Below are 24363 nucleotides of genomic sequence, written 5' to 3' on the forward strand. Positions count from 1 at the left end.
ATATTATAAATTATTTTTGCGAGATTATTAGATCTAAAGAGGTCCGAGGTGTTCATTTGTTGTTTTTCTCTGTTGATGATGAAAGACCCAACAACAGAAGGAGCCAATCAACTGGAAGCATGCTTCACTACAACCCTGTTTGACCAATCAGGGCGTCTGCATTTTAAAGATAGCGCCGCCTCCAGAGCACGTGACCCCTGGGCAGCGCTGTCGCTGCTTTTGCAAAATAGAAGTCCGAACTCGAGCGTGAATAAATTTGTGCATGTTGTGTATTCTTAATTTGAGTTGTTTGGGGAAGTGAAATTAGAAGACTAATGTTAAATAAAATATATAATATGTTATTGAAATAGTTTATATATATATATATATATAGTTATAACAAATAATATATTACTACATTTAGTAGGAATATATCATTAGTTAATTGTTTTCCCTGTTATTATTATTATTATTATTATTATCTTATCCATGTATAATTATGCACATGGTATATTTACGATTTTGTACTATTGTTTATTTTACTGAACATTTAATCATGTCTAATCTTGGCATTTCTCGTTCGCTTTTTTAAATGGAAAGTATGGTAAAATATAATATAACTATTATCCAAACAATGCATCAGCGTTGTAATTAATTTAAAACACTTTACTTGTTGTGCAAAGTGAGTGTCACTGTGGACTGGGACTCTTATTCTGCTGTGACGTCATTGTTGCTCCGTGTTTTGTAGGCGTATGTTGTTTCTTTCTTCGCTCGGGTTCATCGACGGGTTTCCATTTTCACGGTTGGGTTCAAGCAGAACAACAATAATATGGATCCGGACATGGAGGACAAAACCCTGGAGCTGATGGTACGTGCGTCTAATACTCGACCCGATCTTAATATGTGTACCTCGCGCTGCCGTGGATGTTTATATGTGTAATAACTTAATGCAGTATAACGCGGGATAGAGAAGGAGGAAGACAAAAACACAGCGGCGGCCCGAATCGATGTGAGACAATCGCCTGGTTTCGTGTTGAGCAATAATGATTGGTTTTAGTTTTGTCGTTAAAACGACTTTTCGCTCATGATTTGACGAGTTTGTCGCTTTTGAATGTCGAGGGATTGTTTGTGTTCAATGGAGGATCGAAGACATCATTGCGGCACCGCTGCGCCATTGCATCACAGTCGTTACGCGCTTTATTTATCATATACATATGGACTTTTTATGTTGTAAACAGTCTATATGTGATTCATATATTACGTACATATGCACTTCATGGCTATACATGCGTTGTGTATAACGTAATAGATATTAAACAATGTATAGGCGCGTCATATATTGTTCGCTTCAGATAGTAAACAATATGTGATTAATCTATATGGGTATCGGTAAACAGTCCGTGCTCATTACATTATTAAACAATATGTAAGAGCTTCAAAAATAACATGAAATCTATATGTGATTCATATATATATATATATATATATATATATATAGTTCATACGAGCTTAATGCATTCTGTGCGTCCTTCCTATAGGATACTGAATTATTTATATTGGCTTCATATATCGCATTGTCTGTATGGATATATAAACAATCTATCAGCGCGTTATATTCATATCTGTATGAGCTTCATGTATTAATCTGTATACGGGTCATATGCAATCTAGTTTAAAATATAGACTTTGTATAAATCTTTTGCAAATTATGAATGTATTTACTTTTTATATATTTCATCCATATTCTTCTCATATGTAACCTTGGACCGCAAAATAAATCATAAGGGTCGATTAACTAAAAAACTGAGATCTAAAAATCACCTGAAAGCTGAAAAAATAAAAAAACAAACTTTCCATTGATGTATGGTTTATTAGGATCGGACAATATTTGGCTGAGACACAACTATTTGAAAATCTGGAATCAAGGATGCAACAAAAATTAAAATATTGAAAAAAATAACTTTTAAAGTTGTCCAAATTAAGTTTTTAGCAACTTATGGTAGGAAATTGACAAAATATCTTCATGGAACATGATCTTTACTTAATATCCTGATGAATTTTGGCATAAAAGAAAAATCTTGTCCCATACAAGGTTTATTTTTTTTTTCATTTTCTTTGGCTATTGCTACAAATATACCCCGGTGACTTGTTTTGTGGTCCAGGGTCCATATGATAGTCTATATGTGCTTCAAACAGTGTATATGCAATCTTTGTGTCACATATCATCTATATATGCATCATTTCTCTCTCTCTCTCTCTGTGCACTTCACATCTCACAATCCAGATTTATTTCATATATCACATACAGTCCATATGTGCCTATGTATTACTGCTATATGCTGAATCCCAATACACAGTCTATATGTGCTTAATTTACCTTACACAACCAGTATGCCTTTAATTCACTCTGTAAACAGTATAATATGTATTTAATACCACTTATATCTGTCCTGGATATCATTTCATACAGTTTATGTGCTTTATTTATCACAGTATTTGTATATATTATCTATACTATTACGGTCTACATGCAAGTCTGTTCATGCTTTTTGCATAAAAAACATCTATTAAATGACTAATTAGTCATTTTTATGTTAATCACATTTACTAAACTGTCACATGCACTATTGTTTCTACTCATCTGTGCCCTAATAAGTCATGCATAGTTGAATCTGAATGTAAATGATGCAGAAGAGGGTGTAACCAGTTCAGTCTCTCTAGATCTGTCATGGTTATGCTAGTCTTCGTCTGGGGTCATGTTAGGTTGAATTCAACAACAGCCTCTCTGTTTTAAAGGACAGCTGCCTGGAGACACAGCGCCTGGGTTGTTTTCAAAGGGATTTGGAGTTTATTCTTTTATTACTGGTTTTGGATGCAGATTTATGAATGGTTAATATTAGTGTGAGGTCTAGTAAAACAGTAAAATTGTCTTATACTATGGAAAACAGTTTAGTTTACACACAAATAAAATTCTGTCATCATTTACTCAGCTTCAAGTTGTTCCAACCTGTATATATTTCTTTCTTCTACTGGACACAAAATAAGATATTTTGAAGAATGTGGGTAACCAAAGAGATCTGGCTTACTAACTTTGTGCTTACTAACATTTTTCACAATATCTTCTGTTATGTTTTAGTAAATTCAAAAAATTATTTATAATTCATAATAAATCATTTAAAGTGGTCATATGATGCGATTTAAATTTTTTTTTAGTTTTACAAGCTCTTGGTGAATAAAAAGTTGCAAAGACTAAAGTCTCAAATCCAAAGACATAAGGCTTGTTTGACTTCATGCAGTTTTGCGCAGACCGATCGTCGGCTGACTTGAAGCAGTGCATGCCAGTTAGAAATTTTGTCCGGCTTGATACAGCGCTGACGCCACGTGACGTATGCCATCAAAGTACCACAATATGTTAAGAGGCGTAACATTTCATCTCGGCATTCGGCCAGTCGCTGGATAGTGAAAGTGAAAGTCATGACATTTCCTCACTACTCCAAGTTTGTCCACGAGCTGCCATGCTAAAGGGCAAACTGTCAATAAACACTTCCTCATCCCATGATGCACGACGCAGCTGACTACGGCAGCTAGTTTAGTCCAAAAATGATCAGTACTTTTTACAGTTGGGTCTGTTCGAGGTCGGATCACATTCTCACCACAATCGAACCGCTCCAGAGTTCGTTTGAAAGCATACTGAGACCACCTCTTCAAGCAGGTCTCGGTACACTTGTTTGGTCCGCTTTTAGTCCGCTCCTGAGTGCGATTGCTGCTTTCTCACCTGCCCAATCGAACTGCACCGAAGGGGGAAACTAATAGGGCTGTCACTTTTGTAAAAAAAATCAACTTCGATTTTTAAGACTTAAGTGTTCATTGAATCGATTGTGAAATCGATTTTCCATGTCTAAAAAAAGACATTTCCTTTTTCAATGTCAAATAATGGACGAACGTAAAGAGAGCGCTGGAAACGCACAAGTCAGCAATATTTCTTATTTACTGGGTTGAAGTTTCGTGCAGAATAACAAAAAGCAACAGGAGTGCAACATTCTCTACAAAATATATGCAGAGGGGATGGCTGCCATAACAAAAGAAAAACATCACTGCAGGCTTCAACCCAGCCTCATTTGTAATTTAGGCAATTCAAAAGTCTCCAAGATTATTTTAAATAATGATCAATCCATTTCAAACAACTGTTCAAAAAAATGAAACTTTAAATGGACTTGAGAACAGGCCATGTGTGTTTTTTTATTGAATGTAACCGACACTTAGGCTAGGCGGCACTAGGCAGGTATGCGCAAAAAGGCTAGGGCCATTACAAATTTATTGGGCAGGAAAACAAGTCGATCAACATTTTTGGGGTCCAGAGCAGAGCGTTTTTTATTCACTATATGTACAGCTCTTGAGAAGACGCGCTCCGACCGCACTGATGTCCCAGGGACACTCGTGTACAGCTGCGCAAGGTGGGGGTATTACCGGTCGCTGTCGGCTTGCAATGGGCCTTTTTAGAACTGCAACTAATGATTATTTTTTCTGTCGACTAATCTAACAATTATTGTTATTACAATAAATAATTAATCTAATGTTCTTTTTAAATTAGCTAATGAATCCTTTTGATAACTTTACAAAAAATATATAAGTACAACTTCTAATATAATATTTCAACCTTTTATTCATTTTCAAACAAGTTTTTACAGTATAAAATAATAAAGAGGCAAAGAAAATTATTTTACTATGGTAAATATGAGTTCATGATAGCGTTTATAACTAATACACAGTAGCCATAAATTACAGTTGTCTGAGATGTCATGAAATGTTCTTTAGCATCACAAACCATAAAACATGGTTTCCAGAGATCTGGAGCTGATTCCAGGCGGCAAGGAAGTCGACCGGAAGTTGAAGTCGGCTGCGAGCTGCCATCTTGTAGCAGAACTTCACTTGTGTTAGCATTCCCATTGACTCCCATTCATTTTGGCGTCAATTTGACAGCGAATAACTTTACATCTGAGGCGTTTAAAGACTCCGTTTGTCCAATATTTATTTCCAAAGATACACGACAATGTATAAAGGGCTCCATTACCTTCTATGTTAAATTATGGCCCCGTAGAAACGATTGCGTCATAACTGTGCGACGCGCTCATTTTTTCCAGGCGTGTACGCACCGCATCGAGTTAAAAACATCTAAACTTTTCAGAATGCCGCAAGTGCAAGAATAACAGACCTGAACCAAGGAAGTTGGTCACCACCAGATCACACGGTAACCAGTTAAACCGTAACACCGTTGAGCGCCAAGATGTTTTCCTCTGAGGTGCTCGCGCATCGCAGTTGTGCTGCCGTGGTACACCATATCGGTTTTGCAAAGGGAACAAAGGGCCATTTTATTTGTCCTCTGTTTAAAGTATTCCCATACTTTTGATAACAGTGGTCTCTGTTTTTGTGATAGAATGCAACTTTCTCCATTCAAAGTATGCCATTACGCGAGATGTAAACAAACAGTGTGACGCGTCAACGCATTTCACGGCACAAACGTCAACGTATTTTTGTAGTCGATGTAATCGATGATGTCGGCGCGTCATTGCAGCACTAGGCCTTTTCATAACTCAGAATCTCCTGTAACTAGATGAGCGAATGAGGCAAATTCACGTCTACCGCACCGCGAGACCTCCAGACGCGCGTAAACGCGTCTTTAACTTAACATCGAAATCATTCACGCCAGACTCTATAGAGCTTGGGAAACTACGTCACTACGCAATGCATTCTGGGTAGTCGCGGCCATTTTTTGGGACACGCTTATCAGTAAAAGTGAAAGTGACATGACATACAGATCAAGTGTAAGATTACATATAAAGAAACACTCAACAAGGAAGCAAAGATAAGGTATTTAGAAAAAAATCAAGACAATCAACGAACTCAATCTGCACAAACACAAAGAGTGGTCGGATGATCTTAAAGAGCTGCCGCTCGTAACCTACCCCAATGTGTTTTCTAACCTTGCTTGTAGTGTCAGAGCGTACACCTCTGATCAGTTTGAAAATGATAAATCTCTCGAGTCTCACCTGCAATTTACAAATGGATGGGTGCAGAACCTACACATTTTCCGCGTCAACGAGCGAGTTACACTGTCCCTTTGCTTTTTAATATGCGTTATTGTAAACTGTACAAATGAACCTCAGTGTGTTATGATGCACAAATAAAGAGATACAGAATTTAAGAAGTTTGCCGTTTATTACTGTAACAGGTGGTATGCAATATGCATAACACTGATAATGAAGGAGATGTGGTTCATGCATAGGTAACATTTAATGTAAGTCTGTCAAATCGATTAATCACATCCAAAAAAAGTTGTTTATATAACGTACATTTCTATATATATATATATATATATATATATATATATATATATATATATAAAAATGCACATACATACATGTGTAACCTATATATCAGACCAAAGGGATAATCCTTCTTTTCCTTCTTACTGCTGCTAACCAAGCTATGTGACGCCGCTTTGTTAACTCGGAGACCTGAGATCAAGGTGCGGTTTTCCAGCGGGAAAGCTGAAAAATCGCACTCCATTCAAATTATTTTTCCATGCCGGTCATGAGTACGAGTATGGCAAACATACAGCCAGTTGAACGAGAAGAGCAGAGCTGGGAGAAAGAAAAAAAGATGTGGACAAAATCGGCACTATTAACGGTTTGGATCCATATGAAATTCCAAACAAATAGTGGAGTACCGACGGAGACTTGTTGCCGCAGGTTTGCATTACAGATATCTTCGGATACCTTGTTTTTTTTGTGAGCGCCTACACTTCAGAAAAGTTCCAAAGCTACAAGTCAAGTCTCATGTACAGTTCACAAATGGATGGGTTCAGGAGCTGCAAATCATAGAAACGGAACGGCGGCAAAACAGTATACAGTAATCCGGTAAGCTGTGCTCTACCTAGCTGCTAGTTTAGTAACCGTTAGTGCTAACAACCATTCACACATGGACTTTTAACAATGTGTTTCAAAAGTGTAGTTAGTAGCTGTCCACCCTCCCGTTTTTCCGGGGTTCTCGCGTATTTGAGCTGTTTTCCCACTGTCTTCCCGTTTTAGTATTTTCCTGTAAAATATCTCGTTAGTCCCTCCATCAGACCTGTCAAGTCTCTGTGTTGTTGTCCTGTTGCTACTCCTTGTCCTTCCAGCGAAACGGATGTTTTCAAAGCATCGTTTTGCTTACTTGAAAGCAACCTTAGCGTGATGTTTGGCTTTTTAAGATAGCGTGGTTGTTGTGAGAGCACGATTTCACGCCAATCTGTAACTAAAGTCACAAGTATGAATTTTTGCTGTCAGCAGAGGGATAGCAACAAAAAGATGAATGTTGAAATTTCCAGTATTTTGGATGAGTAACTCGAGAAATTTCCCTTATTTTCAATGTTGACTTAAGCTATATAAATTAATATTCAGATGTTATGGTCTCCGTAGTCGCGCCTCCAAGCAGGAAAGCGGTGTAAATTTAATCCATTCTCATTTTATTTTCCCCATGGCGATTATGTGTTGCGCTATTACACCCCACAATACAGCAACGGTTGAAAATGGTTAAAATAGATTTTTTAATTAATCAAATTAAGACACACTGATGAGAGGGAGTATGTCTAAACATTGTGCAGTAGTCCGAGTGGCAGTAAAGGAGGCATTCAACGTGGCGGCCACGCCAAGTAATGACGTCACGACGCCCAAGCCCTATACATACAGCAGCGCCCGTGTTCTAAAGTCCCAGAATGCATTGCGCTGCTGACGTCATGTTCCCAGACTCTATATTCGCTTTGGTGTGAACGCAGCATAAGAAGTCGCTTTCGACGCCACTGGGTCTTATAGGCACCTATTTTCTGTCTAGCTTTTGCAAGGCATACTGCACTTTCGGAATTCTTTATTTTCTTTTTCTGCTTGTTTGTGAATTTTGTTACATCTATATTTTTTTATTGTTTAATTATTTTAAAATGAATGGTGTACATATTTGGTTAAAATCGATTCCCTATTTTCATTTTCTAAACTTTTTTTTTGGCTAGTCTGATCGATTGTGCAATCGATTTTCGAACTAAAAGTGACAGCCCTAGAAACTAACTCTGGTACGTTTCAACCAAACTAAATGGGGCAGGTGTGAAAGCACCCTGAGTGTCATGCACAAACAGTCTTGAGTGTGTAAAGTTTGTCTGTTCACATGTCCGTACTCTTAACAAGCTCATATTTCAATGGAGTGCAGAGGTAGGAGCTTATTAGGCCACTCCCTCTTTTCCACTCTGCCTACTCATAATTGTGTTTTTGGTCAGTGTCTGCAGAAGTGTGTGTGTGTGTTTGTGTGTGTGTTGCTCACTGTTGCTCTAATACAGTTTTTTTCCCCCTCACTTTCCTCACTGATTCTTCTCTTTTCTCTTTTTCACATTGTTTCACTTGTTCAACCCTCACGTCACTGCCATTATATGCACTGCGTGTTCTTTCTTTTTTTCTTTCTTTGTTTATTCTTTCCTTTTTGCGAATTCCTTTGTTCATCGATATGTTAATTCTTTCTGTCTTGTCCTTTATATTATTTGTTCTCTTCTTTCTGTCTTTCATTGCTTTTCTCCTCGGTTTATGGTTTACTTTCATTCTGACTTTTTTTGTGGGTCTCTCTCTGTTTTGCCCACCGCTCCCTCTTGTATTGCATATTCTCTCTCTCTCTCTCTCTCGCTCTCTCTCTCTCACACAGTGTTCTTTGCCTCGTTCTGTCTGGCTGGGTTGTTCGTCGGTGGCAGAGAGTCTGTGTGCTCTCAGATGCCTGCAGAGCCTCCCGTCTTCCCGAGCCCACAACCAGGTTCTGCTCTCCTCTTCTCTCCTCTCCGCTCCTCCTGTCTGTCTGTCTGTCTGTCTCACACACTGGTTGTGTGTCTGTGTGTCTGGCTAGATGTGAATTAAATGCGTAGATGTCTTAAGTTTACTGAGCTGTAATATAGTCTCTATAATTCAGTGTTTTTTAATTTATTTATTTATTTTTTGCGAGAGAACAGAAGAGGAAGTGCTGAAGCGCAGAGTGGCTGTCTGTTTCCATCCTCTCTCTCTCTCTCTCTCTCTCTCTCTCTCTCTCTCTGCTTGCCTGTCTGTGTCTGCTTTAGTCTCACCATCTCATATCTGAACCTTTGCCAAGTATATTTAAAAATGTTCAAACATGTGAAGCATGACAAGTTTTCAACATTTTCAGAGATGTTTCTTGAGCACCGAAACAGCACATTAGAATGATTTCTGAAGGATCATGTGACACTGAAGACTGGAGCAATGATTCTGAAAATTCAGCTTTGATCATTTATTACGTTTTATATTCTCATAGAAAATAGTTATATTAAATTGTAATAATATTTCACAATGTTACTGCTTTTACAGTATTAATAACATTTTTGGTAGTGATGTTTTAAGTCCCATAATGCATTGCATTGACCTCAGTAAAAAAAAAAAAAAAAAAAAAAACTGAGATGCAGATGAAGTGAGAGAAGTATTAATTATAACTACATTTCTAATTCATGTTTTACATGTAGATTAAATAGTTCAATATATCTAAAAATGTGACATTCATGAATCAGACCATTATCTTTGTGCCGCTCTTTTGCCAGACTCTCAAGTGCAGCTTGCAGCTCACGGGTGAAGCAGACAGTCAGTCAGTCTGTCTGGTTTGTTTGTGGTTAGTGTAGTTAGTGGATGATGTTGCTAGTTTATGTGGTTTTTGAGAATTTGAGAAGAACTGACTTCATACATCCATTAAATCTGCCAAAATACCAGCTGATTTAAAGACATCTAAACCTCAAAAATAAAGTCAACATCACAACAAACTCACAGACACAAACACACTTATAGTTTCTACTACAGAAATGTTCAGACATTTCACTCAAGTCGCAGTGCAAGTGTTTATGGGAAATCAGTGAGCTGTGTGTATTAACATCAGGTTTCATCAGTCTGTCTTTATCTGTGTTTCACTGTTTGCTTTATCAAAGGTGCACATGCATGTACTTGTGTGTTTTTAACCCTTTGTGTGATTCCAATTAAAGCAACAGTTCAGCTATAAATGAAACTCCTCCCACTTGTCCTTAAGCCCCTCCCCTCCCACGCCTGTTCATTTTGTGAGAGTTTGAGTGGATCTGAGAGAAGATTCAAAGTTTGTTTCCACTGACATCACATTAGAGGGTTTTGAGAGCTCGATCTGTTCGTTTGTGTTTGCCGTCTCTGTGTGCATGTTAAACTGCTCTTGTTTGGAATGTTTTACCCAGAATGCACCATTCTTTAGCTTTCTTTCAGTCAGATACATGTTTAACACCCGGCGCTCTCTCTTGTGTGTCTCTCTCTGTTAGAGCATGATGGTGATGGAGTCACAGAATAACACCGGTGACGTCTCACCCAAGAAGACAACAGTGTTCAAGGTGTGTGTGTGTGACAGAAAGAGAGAGATGTTCATCTACAGAGGCTTGTCTGTGATTTTATACCAGTCCGAATCCAGAATATCCGGAAAATGTTTGCCTCCCACCACAAAAACAAAAATTCCCAGCCGAATTAGTTTTTTGACAAACACCAAGGTCACGCCTCATGTGGTAATTTAATTGCCCTCCGAGCTTCTAAGAAGAGATCAGCACTCTTGTGCTTTACTGTAAAGTGTGTGCATTATAAATATAGACTTTTCTTTTCTTTTCTTTTTTTCTAAAATGCTAAAAGTGTTTACAAGAATAATCTTCCCTCACCGATCCACAACAGCGAGTGGGAGTAAAAAAAACTGCAAAGTTACGTACATTTGTAGCACCAACAGGTATACAAGACAATTTCAAATACTTAAATAAGTATATTATATACTTTTAGATAAATTACCGCTTACATAACTAGTTTTACTAGTTGACCAAGTAGCAGTTATTTCATTATAAAGCTTCTATTAATAGTTTTTCTTAATATTATTTTGATATTTTAGGTTTTATCTTAATATTGTTTTCTTTTTGATTTTAGTTCAAGTTTAACAATTTTCATTAATATTTAAAAAATATGTTTGTTTTTCTCTTCAGTTTTAGCTAATTTAGTACTTCAGATTAAAACATGTAGCTAAATTAAAATAAGGAATTATGCAGCTAGCTGTAATAAAAAAAGGTTTTTCACTTATTAAAAACTTAGATAAAAAGCTTTTAATATTTTTTTTCTTATTTTTTTTTATTTATTTGGCTGTAGTTTCAATTGTTTAGTTATCATGTGTAGTTAGGTTTATTTTAGATCAAGTAGTTGAAATTAAATCTGTTTTCAATAAATTTTTTGGTCCCACTTTATATTAAGTGGCCTTAACTACTATGTACTTCCATCAAAAAATAAATACAATGTACTTATTGTGTTCATATTGTATTGCAACTTTTTTTTTTTGCTGCTATTGAGGTGGGAAACAGGTAAGGTTAGGGACAGATTTGGTGGTATGGGTAAGTTTAAGAGTGTGTTCAGGTGTAAGGGATGGGTCAACGTGTAATTATACATGTAATTACAGAAATTAATTACAGATGTAATTATGTGCAGATATTTTTCAAATATAAGTACAATGTAAAAACATGTATGTACACAATAAGTGCATTGTACCAAATTAATAATTAAAATGTAACTACATAGTAGTTAAGGCCACTTAATATAAAGTGGGTCCAATTTTTTTTTCTATTTTATTTCTTGTCTGTGTGTTCAGTTTGGGAATGGTTCAGTAGCGGGTTCGAGGAAGAGGATGTCGCAGGGGAGCTTCGAGAAGGAGAAAGATCTGTGCATCCAGCTGTTTGATCAGTGGTCCGAATCGGATCAGGTGGAGTTTGTGGAGCATCTGATCGCACGCATGTGTCACTACCAGCACGGCCATATAAACTCGTACCTTAAACCCATGTTACAGAGAGACTTCATCACCGCGTTGCCAGGTAACTAACACCCATGTAAGCACACGTTCCTCAAGCATTGGCTAAAACAAATCCTCCTACTCCAACACATGCTTCATCAGAGTCAGAAATGTGTGTGTCGGCACACGGCCAGAGCCGCCCACTTACATCAATTACACACACATCTGACAACATACACCACAGTTTGTTTTTATTCTAGGTTTTTTATGTGAATATATTTTTTTTATATTTGTGCGTGTGTGTGTGTGTGTGTGTGTATGTGTGTCTATATATATATATATATATATATATATATATATATATATATATATATATATATATATATATATATATATATATATATATATATATATATATATATATTGGTATATAATTACTAAATTAAATAATAATTATTTATTCTTCAGGTGTTTTTAGATGGGTATACTTGTAACCACATAAATAAAAAACAAACAAAAATGTTGACAATTAAAAAGAGATTTTCTTTATTAGTACCACACTAAATTATAGTTTCTTTATGAGTCCTGTCCTACATAAGTAAATGATTTTTTGTAGCTTTTAATAAAATACTGTAAACCGAAACAATGCATATTTAGACATTCTGAGTCTGTGTAAAAAATGTTTTTGCAACATTAACAGAATGTATAGATATAGTTATATTTATTCTAGATATAAACTGCTATATATCTATCTTGCTATTTTTGCAGTATGGATCAGGCGCACCATGACTGTCCATGACTGCACAAAGCTACAGTAGCTCTCACTGAATCTCTTTGTATGTAGCTCAGGGTCTGGATCACATAGCGGAGAACATCCTGTCGTTTCTCGACGCTCGTTCTCTGTGCTCTGCTGAGCTGGTCTGTCGAGAATGGCAGCGGGTCATTTCAGACGGGATGCTCTGGAAGAAGCTGATCGAGAGGATGGTGCGCACAGACCCGCTGTGGAAAGGCCTGTCAGAGCGCCACCAGTGGTAAAAACACACACACACACACTGACGCTCATGCTTTGTTACTCTGAGCAAGAAATGTTTACTTGGAAACTAGCTGTTTTTATGGTTTCATTTTAGATAAAGATAATATTAATAGGCAGAATAATAAAAAAAAAAAAAAAAAAAAATATATATATATATATATATATATATATATATATATATATATATATATATATATATATATATATATATATATATATATTATTGAAAATAAATGTGCTCCATGTGTGCATCAGTAATTAAATGTCAGTAATTATTTTCAGTTATTCCTTATTAATACCATGTAATCTGTCACATGTCAGTCAGTACAGTGTTTCTTATTTTGTTCTTATTTTTGTTGACAAAACATTTGAACACATGCCTAAAATATTAGGACCATGTGCTTTGGTGTGAATCATAATTAGTGCTGACGAACTCAGATATGCGTGTGATGATTGTGATTAATTACAAGGCCCATCAGTCCTGTGAGATCATCGACAAACTGTCAGTATTTTAATATGTAAAATGTTAATATAACAAAAATATAAATTAATCATGGTGGGTGTGCATTCTTCTTATTATTTATTCATTAATTTAATATCTACTTATACCATATTTACCACACAGGGTTATTATCATTAATGAAAACCACAAAAACTTTTTCCTTACCAATGAAATAAACATAAAATTATATTTATTTAATCTTATTTTAATTCAGCTAGTTGCAGTTGAAGTAATAAAATATCTAAAACTACAACTTAGTAAAAACTATGTAGACATATTTAAAAAAAGACTACGTATTAAAGTTAACTAAAACTAAAAAATTGTTTACTGTTAAACAGTAACTGAAATAGTCATGCCATGCCAATCACCATAAAGAGTTCAGAAACATTTGGGTTGTTCATCCCTTGCTTGTATCTGATTGGTGTTTTTCTTGTCTTCGTTCCCAGGGAGAAATATTTATTTAAGAACCGAACTAACGAGGTTCCGCCCAATTCGTACTACCATTCACTCTATCCCAAAATTATACAAGACATTGAGGTGAGCCTCCATCCATTCCATAAATCTGTCCGTCCAGTTACAACCTCATCCCTCCGATTGCCTGTTCATCCATCCATCGGCCCTTTCATTCATTCTGTCTCCTGTTTGTTTATTCTGTTTGTTTAGACTATTGAAGCGAACTGGCGTTGTGGACGTCACAATCTCCAGCGGATTCAGTGCCGGTCAGAGAACAGTAAAGGTGTTTACTGCCTTCAGTACGACGACGACAAGATCATCAGTGGCCTGCGAGACAACTCCATCAAAGTACCTATCTGTCTGTCTCTCTGTTGATCTGTATTTCTGTTGATCTGTCTCTCTCTCTGTTGATCTGTCTGTCTGTTGATCTGTCTGTCTCTCTGTTGATCTGTCTGTCTCTCTGTTGATCTGTCTCTCTCTCTGTTGATCTGTCTGTCTCTCTGTTGATCTGTCTGTCTGTTGATCTGTCTGTCTCTCTGTTGATCTGTCTGTCTGTTGATCTGTCTGTCTCTCTGTTGATCTGTCTCTCTCTCTGTTGATCTGTCTCTCTCTCTGTTGATCTGTCTGTCTCTCTGTTGATCTGTCTGTCTGTTGATCTGTCTGTCTCTCTGTTGATCTGTCTCTCTCTCTGTTGATCTGTCTGTCTCTCTCTCTGTTGATCTATCTGTCTCTCTATTGATCTGTATTTCTGTCTTTTGATCTGTTTCTCTGTTGATCTGTCTGTATTTCTGTCTGTTGCTCTGTATCTGTCTCTCTCTCTGTTGTTCTGTCTGTATTTCTCTCTGTTAATCTGTCTCTCTCTCTGTTGATCTGTCTGTATTTCTGTCTGTTGATCTGTCTCTCTCTCTGTTGATCTGTCTCTCTCTCTGTTGATCTATCTGTATTTCTCTCTGTTGATCTGTCTCTCTCTCTGTTGATCTGTAGATCTCTCTCTCTCTCTCTCTCTCTCTCTCTCTGTTGATCTGTCTGTTGTGGTGATTATCACGTTCTCTCTGTCTCTGTCAGATCTGGGACAAACAGTCTCTGGAGTGTCTGAAGGTCCTGACGGGTCACACTGGCTCGGTTCTGTGTCTGCAGTACGATGATAGAGTGATTGTGACAGGCTCCTCTGATTCGACTGTCAGGTACTTGCACAATAATATTGCAGTGGCATAATTGCTAACAGATTTTACACCTTTTTTTTTTTTAAGAAATTTGTACATTTATTCATCAAGCATGCATTAAATTGATCACAAGTGACATAAAATACATTTATAAGGTTACAAAAGATTTCCGATTTGAATGTTGCTTTTTTTGCATCTTCTGTGCATCATAGAAGTAAGGGTTCATGCAGGGTTAGTGTAGTTAAACTAAAACCATTTATAAAACAAAAACCTGATTAATCAGTTCACATTTTTCTAAATTTCACATTCATCTCTTTAAAATGCTTTCTAAAAATCTTTATCCAGTAGTCCTGAACAGCTATAAAAGTCTAAAAGTATGGGAGTCCTTAAGCCGGAGAAAATAAAAATATGATGTGCTGCAAATTTTAGATAATTATTAGATAATTAGTTTTAAATGTTTCACATACATACTGCCTCCAGCTGCAGAATCTCCATGGAAACAATGACCTCACTTCCCTAGAAGCATTTAAAGCTGGAGCCGGAGCTCTGTCACCTTTTCCAGTGCGAGTATGTGTGCGTTTCTCTCACCTGTGAGAGTTTGAGGGAACGAGCTGCACAGCTGCATAAATCAGGTTTGCGTCACTGCGAGTGGAAGCGCAAACGGCCGGACGTTTAACACCTGGAGAGGGAAGCGTCTTTGTAATGTGATGGTGTTTACAGAGCATTAACACTTCAGTTGGCCGAGTTCAGCTGCTGGTGAGGTCATTCACATGTCATTTACGGTCCATCCGTGTTTTGCACCTGCTGCGGTCGTTCGTTTATGCCACTAGAGCTTTGCCTCTAACTTAACAACGGCTTTGCCAAAAGAGCGTAGCAGTTATTACAGGAGATATTTACTACTTAAATTATTGAAAAAATAGGATAGAAATCTATTATTTCTTTAAACCGTCTTGTTTTAAGGAAATTCTGTGCCACCAAAAAGTTAAAAGGATGCATTAAATTGATCAAAAGTGTCAAAATACATTAATAATGTTACAAATATATATATGTATATATATACGTCCATATAGCTAGCATGATGCCTTCGATTTCTAGATGACAAAGACAAAGTTTACCAGTACTACGAATCTATGACAAAGGTTACAGGTACTTATCTGAACTAACGTCATGATCACTGCCACTAGATATAAATAAAACTTGATTTTTCACTTGGTGCTATTCAATGGCAGTAAAAAATGTGTCGTTATTGTGCACTGCTGCTTGTAGACTAGCTCCAGTGCTCATTGCTGCATTGCTAAATGATAGAAACTAACCAGAGCCCCTTTCACACTGCACGTCGGACCCGCCATATTGCCGGAACATTGCCGGGTCGCCTTCTGTGTGAAAGCAACCACGTCCCGGGATTGATTCTGGCATTGAACCCGGATCGGGGACTTAGTAACATTGCCGGGTTCAACCAGGGACGAGCGCTGTGTGAACAAAAGCCAGATCTAATGCCGTGTCGAAGTGATGATGCACGGTATTGTGCGACTCTTTTACCAGCTGTTTTGAAGAAAGATCAACGTTCGTGACGAAAACATATGTGCAAACTGTAATGAAGCAGAGATCAGTTAGTTCCTCACTTTCAGCGCAGACGTCGAGATCGTTTGCTTGCTTCAGTGAAAGTAAAATGAGTTTTCGACTCGTACATTACACGTCACACCGAATTGCGTAAAAATACCAAAAACTAAAAAAACTGGTCTTTAAGACCATTTTTGTGACATTTTAAAAATGATATACATATTTTGAGTGATTTATGTATCCATTAATCGAAAGTGGTGTTTAACCTGCAACATGGCCTTTAATTTCTTTTGACATTTTTATTTCAAGTGACAAAATGTTGTTTTGTAATGGTTGGTTTTAGTTTTAACTTTAATAACTCCCTTACAGTAGTTGTACTCATGTTCCCTTCATAATGTGTCCTAATCTGTGATATTTTTCTCTGCCTGTCTGTCTCAGGGTGTGGGATGTTGTCTCTGGTGAGGTTCTCAACACTCTGATCCATCACAACGAGGCGGTTCTGCACCTGCGCTTCTGGAACGGTCTCATGGTGACTTGTTCGAAAGATCGCTCCATCGCGGTGTGGGACATGGCGTCTGCGACCGACATCAGCCTGCGCCGTGTGCTCGTGGGTCACCGCGCCGCCGTCAACGTGGTGGACTTTGATGACAAATACATCGTGTCTGCGTCTGGAGACAGAACCATAAAAGTGGGCGGGGTTTTAGTAATGGTTGATTGGCAGCTGTAGTGTGATGATGATGATGTAGATGAAAGACATTTCAACTGTTTGCAGGTGTGGAGCACAAGCACGTGTGAGTTTGTACGGACGCTTAACGGTCACAAGCGCGGCATCGCTTGCCTTCAGTACAGAGACAGACTCGTGGTCAGCGGGTCCTCGGACAACACCATCAGGTTTATTACATTTCATTATTATATTGAGTTTATTCATGTTTTAAATATGCTTTAATTAATAGATAAATACATTGAAACAGTAATAATTTCTTTATCATAACACATTAATATAGAGTGTGAAATTAGAACAATATGTATTGATTGAAGAAATTTTAAATATTTTAGTGTTAATAATAATAATAATAATATTTAATTTGGTAAATTTCACATTGGTGTACACTTTCATTTAAAATAAAATACGTATGAGATTTATTTCTTTGATGCAAAGGTGAATTTCCAGAATTTCCATTGATCTTTCAGAAATCCTTATAATATGCTGCTTTGCTGCTCAATAAACATTTCTTTGTGTTGAGAACAGCTTCATAATTATTTTTCAGGATTAGTTGATGAATAGTAATTTCAAAACAACAGGATTTCTTTAAAATAGAAATCTTTTGAAACATTGCAAAGGTGTTTTGACACTTTTATTGATTTAATGCATCTTTCCTGAATAAAATTAGAATTTTAAAATTCTTGTTTTTTCGTGAACTTTACTGTATTTATAATAATTTAAGTATAAGGAGATACAAAAGTACGTTTCATAAGAACTGATGCTCAAAAAAGCATCATAAAAGTATTTATGATAGACAGTATGACTTGCTTTATAAAGTCATAAAATCTGAGTGTGAGAAATCATTGCCCTTTCCTCTGTTTTTCAGTAAATATTGCTTAAATTGAAATGTTTTCCTAACACAAAACTATCGTAAGTGTTCAAATGGCTTGAAATATAATGCACGAGTTGTATAGACTTCTATTATGATTTTTTTTTAGTCCTTGACGACTCATTCTGCAGTCTTAATTTTTTGTTTTCCACAGAAGGAAAAAGACATGCTGGTTTGGAATAAGTAAATGATGACAGAATAAAAAAAATTCTAGGTGGACTAACCCTTTAAATGCTCTATAAATCCTCTCAAATTTTTAGTTTTCCACTAAAGAAAGAAAGTCATGCAGGTTTGGTATGAGTAAATGATGATCATTAAAATATCTATGAATGCTCTATAAAATCTCTCAAATCTTTAATATACATGTGTGTTTGTGTGTGTTCAGACTGTGGGACATTGAGTGTGGAGCTTGTCTGCGTGTGCTGGAGGGTCACGAGGAGCTTGTGCGCTGCATCCGATTCGACAACAAGAGGATCGTGAGCGGAGCATATGATGGGTGAATAAACACACACTCAGTCACAGCACCATCTGTTACTGACAGGGTGTTCATCTGTCAAACTGGGTAATATCATGCAGCCATAACTCACTCTCATTCTCTCTCTTCTTCTGCAGGAAAATTAAAGTTTGGGATTTGCAGGCCGCTCTGGATCCTCGGGCCCCTGCCAGCACGTTATGTCTGCGTACACTCGTGGTGCGTCTGAATTCTGCCATTTCATGTTTATGTTTTATCTTTTTTTTTTTATATTACTATTAATATTTTTTTGTTGTTACATTCACTTATGATAAAACTGATAAACCACAAGATTTCACTGCTAGTTACCTTTGTAAGTTTGAAATAATCATTTAGTTTACCTGTTTGGGAATATGTTAAAGGGTTAGTTCACCAAATAATCACAATTATGTCGTTCCAAACCCGTGAGACCTCCGTTTATCTTGGGAACACAGTTTAAGATATTTTAGATTTAGTCCGAGAGCTCTCAGTCCCTCCATTGAAGCTGTGTGTACGGTCTACTTTCCATGTCCAGAAAGGTAAGAAAAACATCATCAAAGTAGTCCATGTGACATCAGAGGGTCAGTTAGAATATTTTGAAGCATCGAAAATACATTTAAATAACAAAAACTACGACTTTATTCAGCATTGTCTTCTCTTCTGTGTCTGTTGTGAGAGAGTTCAAAACAAAGCAGTTTGTGATATTTGGTTCGCGAACGAATCATTCGATGTAACCGGATCTTCTTGAATCAGTTCACCAAATCGAACTGAATCGTTTTAAACGGTTCGCGTCTCCAATACGCATTCATCCACAAATGACTTAAGCTGTTAACTTTTTTAATGTGGCTAACACTCCCTCTTGAGTTCAAACAAACCAATATCCTGGAGTAATTAATGTACTCTAACAGTAACTGACTGAACTGCTGTGAAGAGAGAACTGAAGATGAACACCGAGCCGAGCCAGATAACGAACAAAAGATTGACTCGTACACAAGTCAAGAACCGGTTGCATTGGTTTTCGGATCACCAGTAGATCTTTCGGACAGTTGGATTCAATAAACCGGTTGAAGAAAACGGTTCACCGGTTCTTTTGCGCTCGACGTAATGGCGTCATTGGCGTTGATGATTGCCGTGATTCAAGCCTTCGTTTTACCCACGCTCATAACATTAGCACAGAATCAGTTCAGAATCAATCACCAAAAGAATCAGTTCAGTTCAGACGCTCTGTTTCCGTCTGCTTCACGCTGAATCACACATGCGAATCGGACGCGTCTGACAGAAACGGTTCTTGACTCGTGAACGATGCTTCAACAAATTCTAACTGATCCTCTGATGCCACATGGACTACTTTGATGATGTTTTTCTTACCTTTCTGGAAATGGACAGTATACCGTACACACAGCTTCAATGGAGGGACTGAGAGCTTTCGGACTAAATCTAAAATATCTTAAACTGTGTTCTGAAGATAAATGAAGGTCTTACAGATTTTTGTAACGACATGAGGGTGAGTCATTAATGACATAATTGTGATAATTGGGTGAACTAACCCTTCAAATATAATTCATACTTCTTAAATAAGCAGTCACCGAGTGTTACTTTAAAGCCAGTTTGCGAAGCTACAGGCTACTAGAAATAATAGTATTGGAAACACAGGGACATATGGGAATGTAGTGGCAGCCTAAATAAAGTGAATTAGTTAATCAGTTTTTGTTGGAATGGTGCATTGAAACAACTGCTTCACTAAACGAATCTGATTCCTAGCTTTACTATTGAACAAACTTTGAAACAAACCCATTCATTAAAATAATTGGATTTCCAAACAGATTCACTAAAAGAATGTGATTGCCAGCTATACTATTAAACATAGTTAGAAACAAACTGATTCACTAAAATAATAGGTTTCCCAACTTGATTCAGTAAGAAAAATAAGAGATTTCTAGCTATATTCTTAAACAAACTTTGAAACAAACCCATTCATTCAAATAATTTGATTCCCAAACTGATTCACAAATGGAATGTGATTCCCACCTATACTATTAAGCAAAATTTGAAACAAAATGATTCATTAAAATAATTGAATTCCCAAAATGATTCATTAAAATTATTAGATTCGTAGCTATACTATTAAACAAACGTTGAATCAAAATGATTGCTTAAAAAAAAATTGATTTCCAAACTGATTCACTAAAAGAATATGATTCCCAGCTATACTATTAAACAAAATTGGATACAGAATGATTCATTAAAAGAACTGAATTCCCAAACCGATTCATTAAAAGAATTAGATTATTAGCTATACTGTGAAACAAACTTTGATACAAATCGATTCACTAAAATAATTAGATACCCAAACTGATTCACTAAAAGAACTAGATTAATGGCTATTAAAACTGTAAAGCAAATCATTTGTAAAAAACATATAAAAAAATAAAAAACTATTTTAAAAAGAATTGATTGACCAAATCAGTTGGGTCATCATTGTTTTTCTTTAACTCCCTGTGCTTTTAATACTAGTATTTCTAGTAGCCTCTGACAAACTAGTTTCAAAGTGGTTTCCCCAGCACTAGGTGACTGCTGATTTGAGAATCAGGATTTTTTTTATTTTTCATACATGAATCATTATTTCAGCAGCTGAGCAATACGCTGCAGTAGTGTGTCGGTACATCAGTAGTGTTGCTCCCTGATTCTGACAGACGTCTGCAGTGTCTGCGTGTGCGTTACTGTATGTGTGTGTGTGTTGTCATGGTAACATCTTGCAGGAGCATTCCGGCCGTGTGTTCCGACTGCAGTTTGATGAGTTCCAGATTATTAGCAGTTCCCATGACGACACCATCCTTATATGGGACTTCCTGAACGTCTCCACCAATGGCCAGCCGGAGAGGCGATCGCCCTCGAGGACATATACATACGTCTCCAGATAGCAGGTACACGCACAGCACAGAGCTTCAGTCATTCGCCAGAGTTTAGGTTTGGTTAAGCTTTAACTGTGTTTGGTGGTTTTACATGTTTGTCAGGAAAAAAAAAAGTGAAAAAAAAAAAAAATGCACTGATAGTCTAAACTTTAGTTTGCAAACTTTAAGTCTGACCACCAAGCATGCATTTATTTAAAGAGTTTCATTCTGTTTAGTTTTCATTAATACAATAGTGTCTAATATAGTTTGTAATATATTATCTTATATATTAAGAATATTAATGTTTAAACCATAAAATATTAAATAAATAAATAATTTCCATTGGTGGATTTAGTTATCTGTCTGTTTATTAGTTTGTTTAATTTATTCATTAAATATTTTTCTTTAGTTATTTGGTTTCATTTCTGTTCATATTGTAATGGTTAATATATTTACAATTTAGTTTTCTAGTGTTTATTATAGTAGAATGATGTCTGTTTGATCTGTTCAGGTGCCTTTTCTATGTGCCAGTGTGTCCTGGGAGAGCTGAGAGCTGATTGGTTGTTGGTCGTGTCCGTCACAGAATGGTGCCTAAGGATCCGCCTCCTCTTCTCTATCTGACTATAAACTTACAGAAAAACATACACTGATTTATGCTTTGCCAAACAAACACACCATTGGGTTTCAACACTGTTCTGCTTTATCCAGTGGGGAAAAGACAAGCACAATCTCACACACACACACAATTTAAACTGCTTCAAAGTGTATCTGTACTATCACTGCTGCTCAAATAACCTGGAAATCTGCACTACTAATAGTTCATATCCACACGGGGATCACTGAAGCTGGGATTCTGGGAGTAACATACGGATGAAAGACAGGTAAAAGAGACTTTTCGGACTGCTGTGCGAGAGAAAGGGACTCGGACGGCAGTAAACTCTCGCTCAGGACGTCTGCCGCCTTTGGCTTTCATGCCACATCTCTCTTCAGGACCAGGGACACGCGTGTTTTTCAGGATGACGGCGTGAAGCAGAGTCCGTCTGCATGCATGCGAGGATCAGCTTGGTGACTGTCTGCACTGATGCCTCTTTTCCTTTTGTCTTTAGTTTTTATGATTTTGTTTTTCTATTTAATTGGCCTCTTCGTCTCTCCCGTATGGTTCTGCTAGGCATTGTATGTCTTTGTCACTCAATGTCTGGTTTGATTTCTCTCTGCCTGCTTGCTCATCAAGGGCTGAATCTAGTTGTAAACAAAATTGTCTTGTCAGATTGTGTTGTATATTAAAAAAGAGAGAGAGTTTTTTTTTTAAGCAAAAAATATTGTGAATAAAGGACTTGACCTGAAACATGCTTTACACAAGTGTGCACATTTCTTGTGGTTCAAATGCAGTTGCGTTTTCCTCTTTGCTCAGTTCTTTCTCTTTCAGATCAGCTGCTGATGTCATATTTATAGCAGCTACCTAAATGATAACACATGCTTTAAAGTCACAGACGTGTGAAGGAGGGTTACAATAAATCAGGCTTACAATCATTGCATAAAAAAAAAAAATATTGATTACTTGAAATATAATAAACACTATTATACGAATATATGTATGTGTGTGTGTGTGTATGTATATATGTATATAATTTTTTATATTTCAAGTAATCAAAATATATATTTTATTGTTTTAGTTTAATGTAATTATTATAACCTTAATGTGTAGAGCAGGAGTTTTCAATCTTTTCAATGCCATATAACACCAAATTTTGATAATTGATCATCTTTGTGCGAAGGGCCAAGGACTGAAAAATATAAATCATAAATATGTCTAAAATGCCATATCTGGTGAATATTTATCATATGTAAAAATTAGTTAGGGTTCAAGTTCAACTAATCAAGTTAGTTAATTTGTATTTAGTTTATTTTAATCATTTTAAAATTCATTTTAATCTGTATTTGAATTATTATTTTCAATTTACATTTTTTTCTCATTTGTTTTTTTTACATTTATTGTTTAAAAACCACTGTATGTTTCTGACCTCAGGCCTTTAATTTAAAAGAGTTGAGCTTCAGAAAATCCTGATTGATTAACATTAATAAGCAATTTGACCTTTTGACCCGAGTAGTTCTTAAATTATTCAATGATGCAGGTCAGGACATGTCGTCTTGCTGTTGGTCAGAGAGACCACTAGGTGTCGCTGCGCATCTACACTCTCTCCCTCAGACTGAGCCGAGTTCATCCAGACCGAACAAGCCTGAACGCTGCTGATGAGCTGCTGGTTAAAGCGTTTGATTGATTCAGTAATAAGCGGATGACAGAGCGCCGTGGGCTGGGGATTATTTCACACTCGTGCCAAGAGAGAGAATTCTTCCAGAAATCCTGTCTTGTCTTGGTTTGTGTAATAAACGCTCTGACAGAGGCAGTCCATTAGAGTGGAGCCAGTGGTCTCATTTTCTTTTAGCAGCTTATGAGAGACTTGATGGTTACTTGTAGGTTTGAACTTATTCAGCAGGCTCAGTTTTATCAGAGACCATCCTAAATAATGAACATTTGTTCATCTAAATAATATTGTAAATTTATAAATTGTTATCCCATGCCTGTTCTCTCTAAAAAAAAAAAAATCTATGTATTTTTTTTTTTACATTTATTTATTTTACACAGCACTGTGCTGTTAGATTTTAATGTGTTTTTATTTATTCATTTCAGTATCGTTATTTATTTTTATTAAATTGTTATTAATTCTTTTTTTTATGTTTTTGTTAAAAATTTTAACACGTTTTTCTTTAAACAGTTTTTGTTTTTTGGCTTGGAGTATGTTTCTGACCTCAGGCCTTTAACAGTGTCAAGATTCAGGAAAATCCTAATTGATTATCAATAAATAATAA

The 24363-nt window shown here is 36.5% G+C and overlaps 1 protein-coding gene across 3 annotated transcripts; it reads left to right on the forward strand.

Moving 5' to 3' along the window:
• The first annotated feature begins 685 nt into the window (after positions 1 to 685).
• Positions 686 to 22840, forward strand: LOC127971622 (F-box and WD repeat domain-containing 11-A). 3 transcript variants are annotated; one of them, XM_052574764.1, is made up of 14 exons: positions 720 to 847; positions 8698 to 8802; positions 10325 to 10393; positions 11674 to 11893; positions 12656 to 12842; positions 13793 to 13883; positions 14010 to 14147; positions 14865 to 14983; positions 16961 to 17210; positions 17295 to 17413; positions 18500 to 18610; positions 18727 to 18805; positions 21364 to 21528; positions 22007 to 22840. In XM_052574764.1, the coding sequence occupies exons 1-13, from the start codon at positions 809 to 811 to the stop codon at positions 21523 to 21525; spliced, it is 1689 nt and encodes a 562-aa protein (XP_052430724.1). In that variant the 5' UTR covers positions 720 to 808; the 3' UTR covers positions 21526 to 21528; positions 22007 to 22840. The 3 variants fall into 3 exon arrangements, with proteins under 3 accessions (XP_052430725.1, XP_052430727.1, XP_052430724.1); XM_052574765.1 differs by lacking the exon at positions 8698 to 8802 and having other exon boundaries at positions 686 to 847; XM_052574767.1 differs by lacking the exons at positions 18500 to 18610; positions 18727 to 18805; positions 21364 to 21528; positions 22007 to 22840 and adding an exon at positions 18269 to 18479 and having other exon boundaries at positions 718 to 847.
• Positions 22841 to 24363: the final 1523 nt, after the last annotated feature.

The sequence above is a fragment of the Carassius gibelio genome, chromosome B14 (genome assembly GCF_023724105.1).
Source record: "Carassius gibelio isolate Cgi1373 ecotype wild population from Czech Republic chromosome B14, carGib1.2-hapl.c, whole genome shotgun sequence".
NCBI lineage: Eukaryota > Metazoa > Chordata > Actinopteri > Cypriniformes > Cyprinidae > Carassius > Carassius gibelio.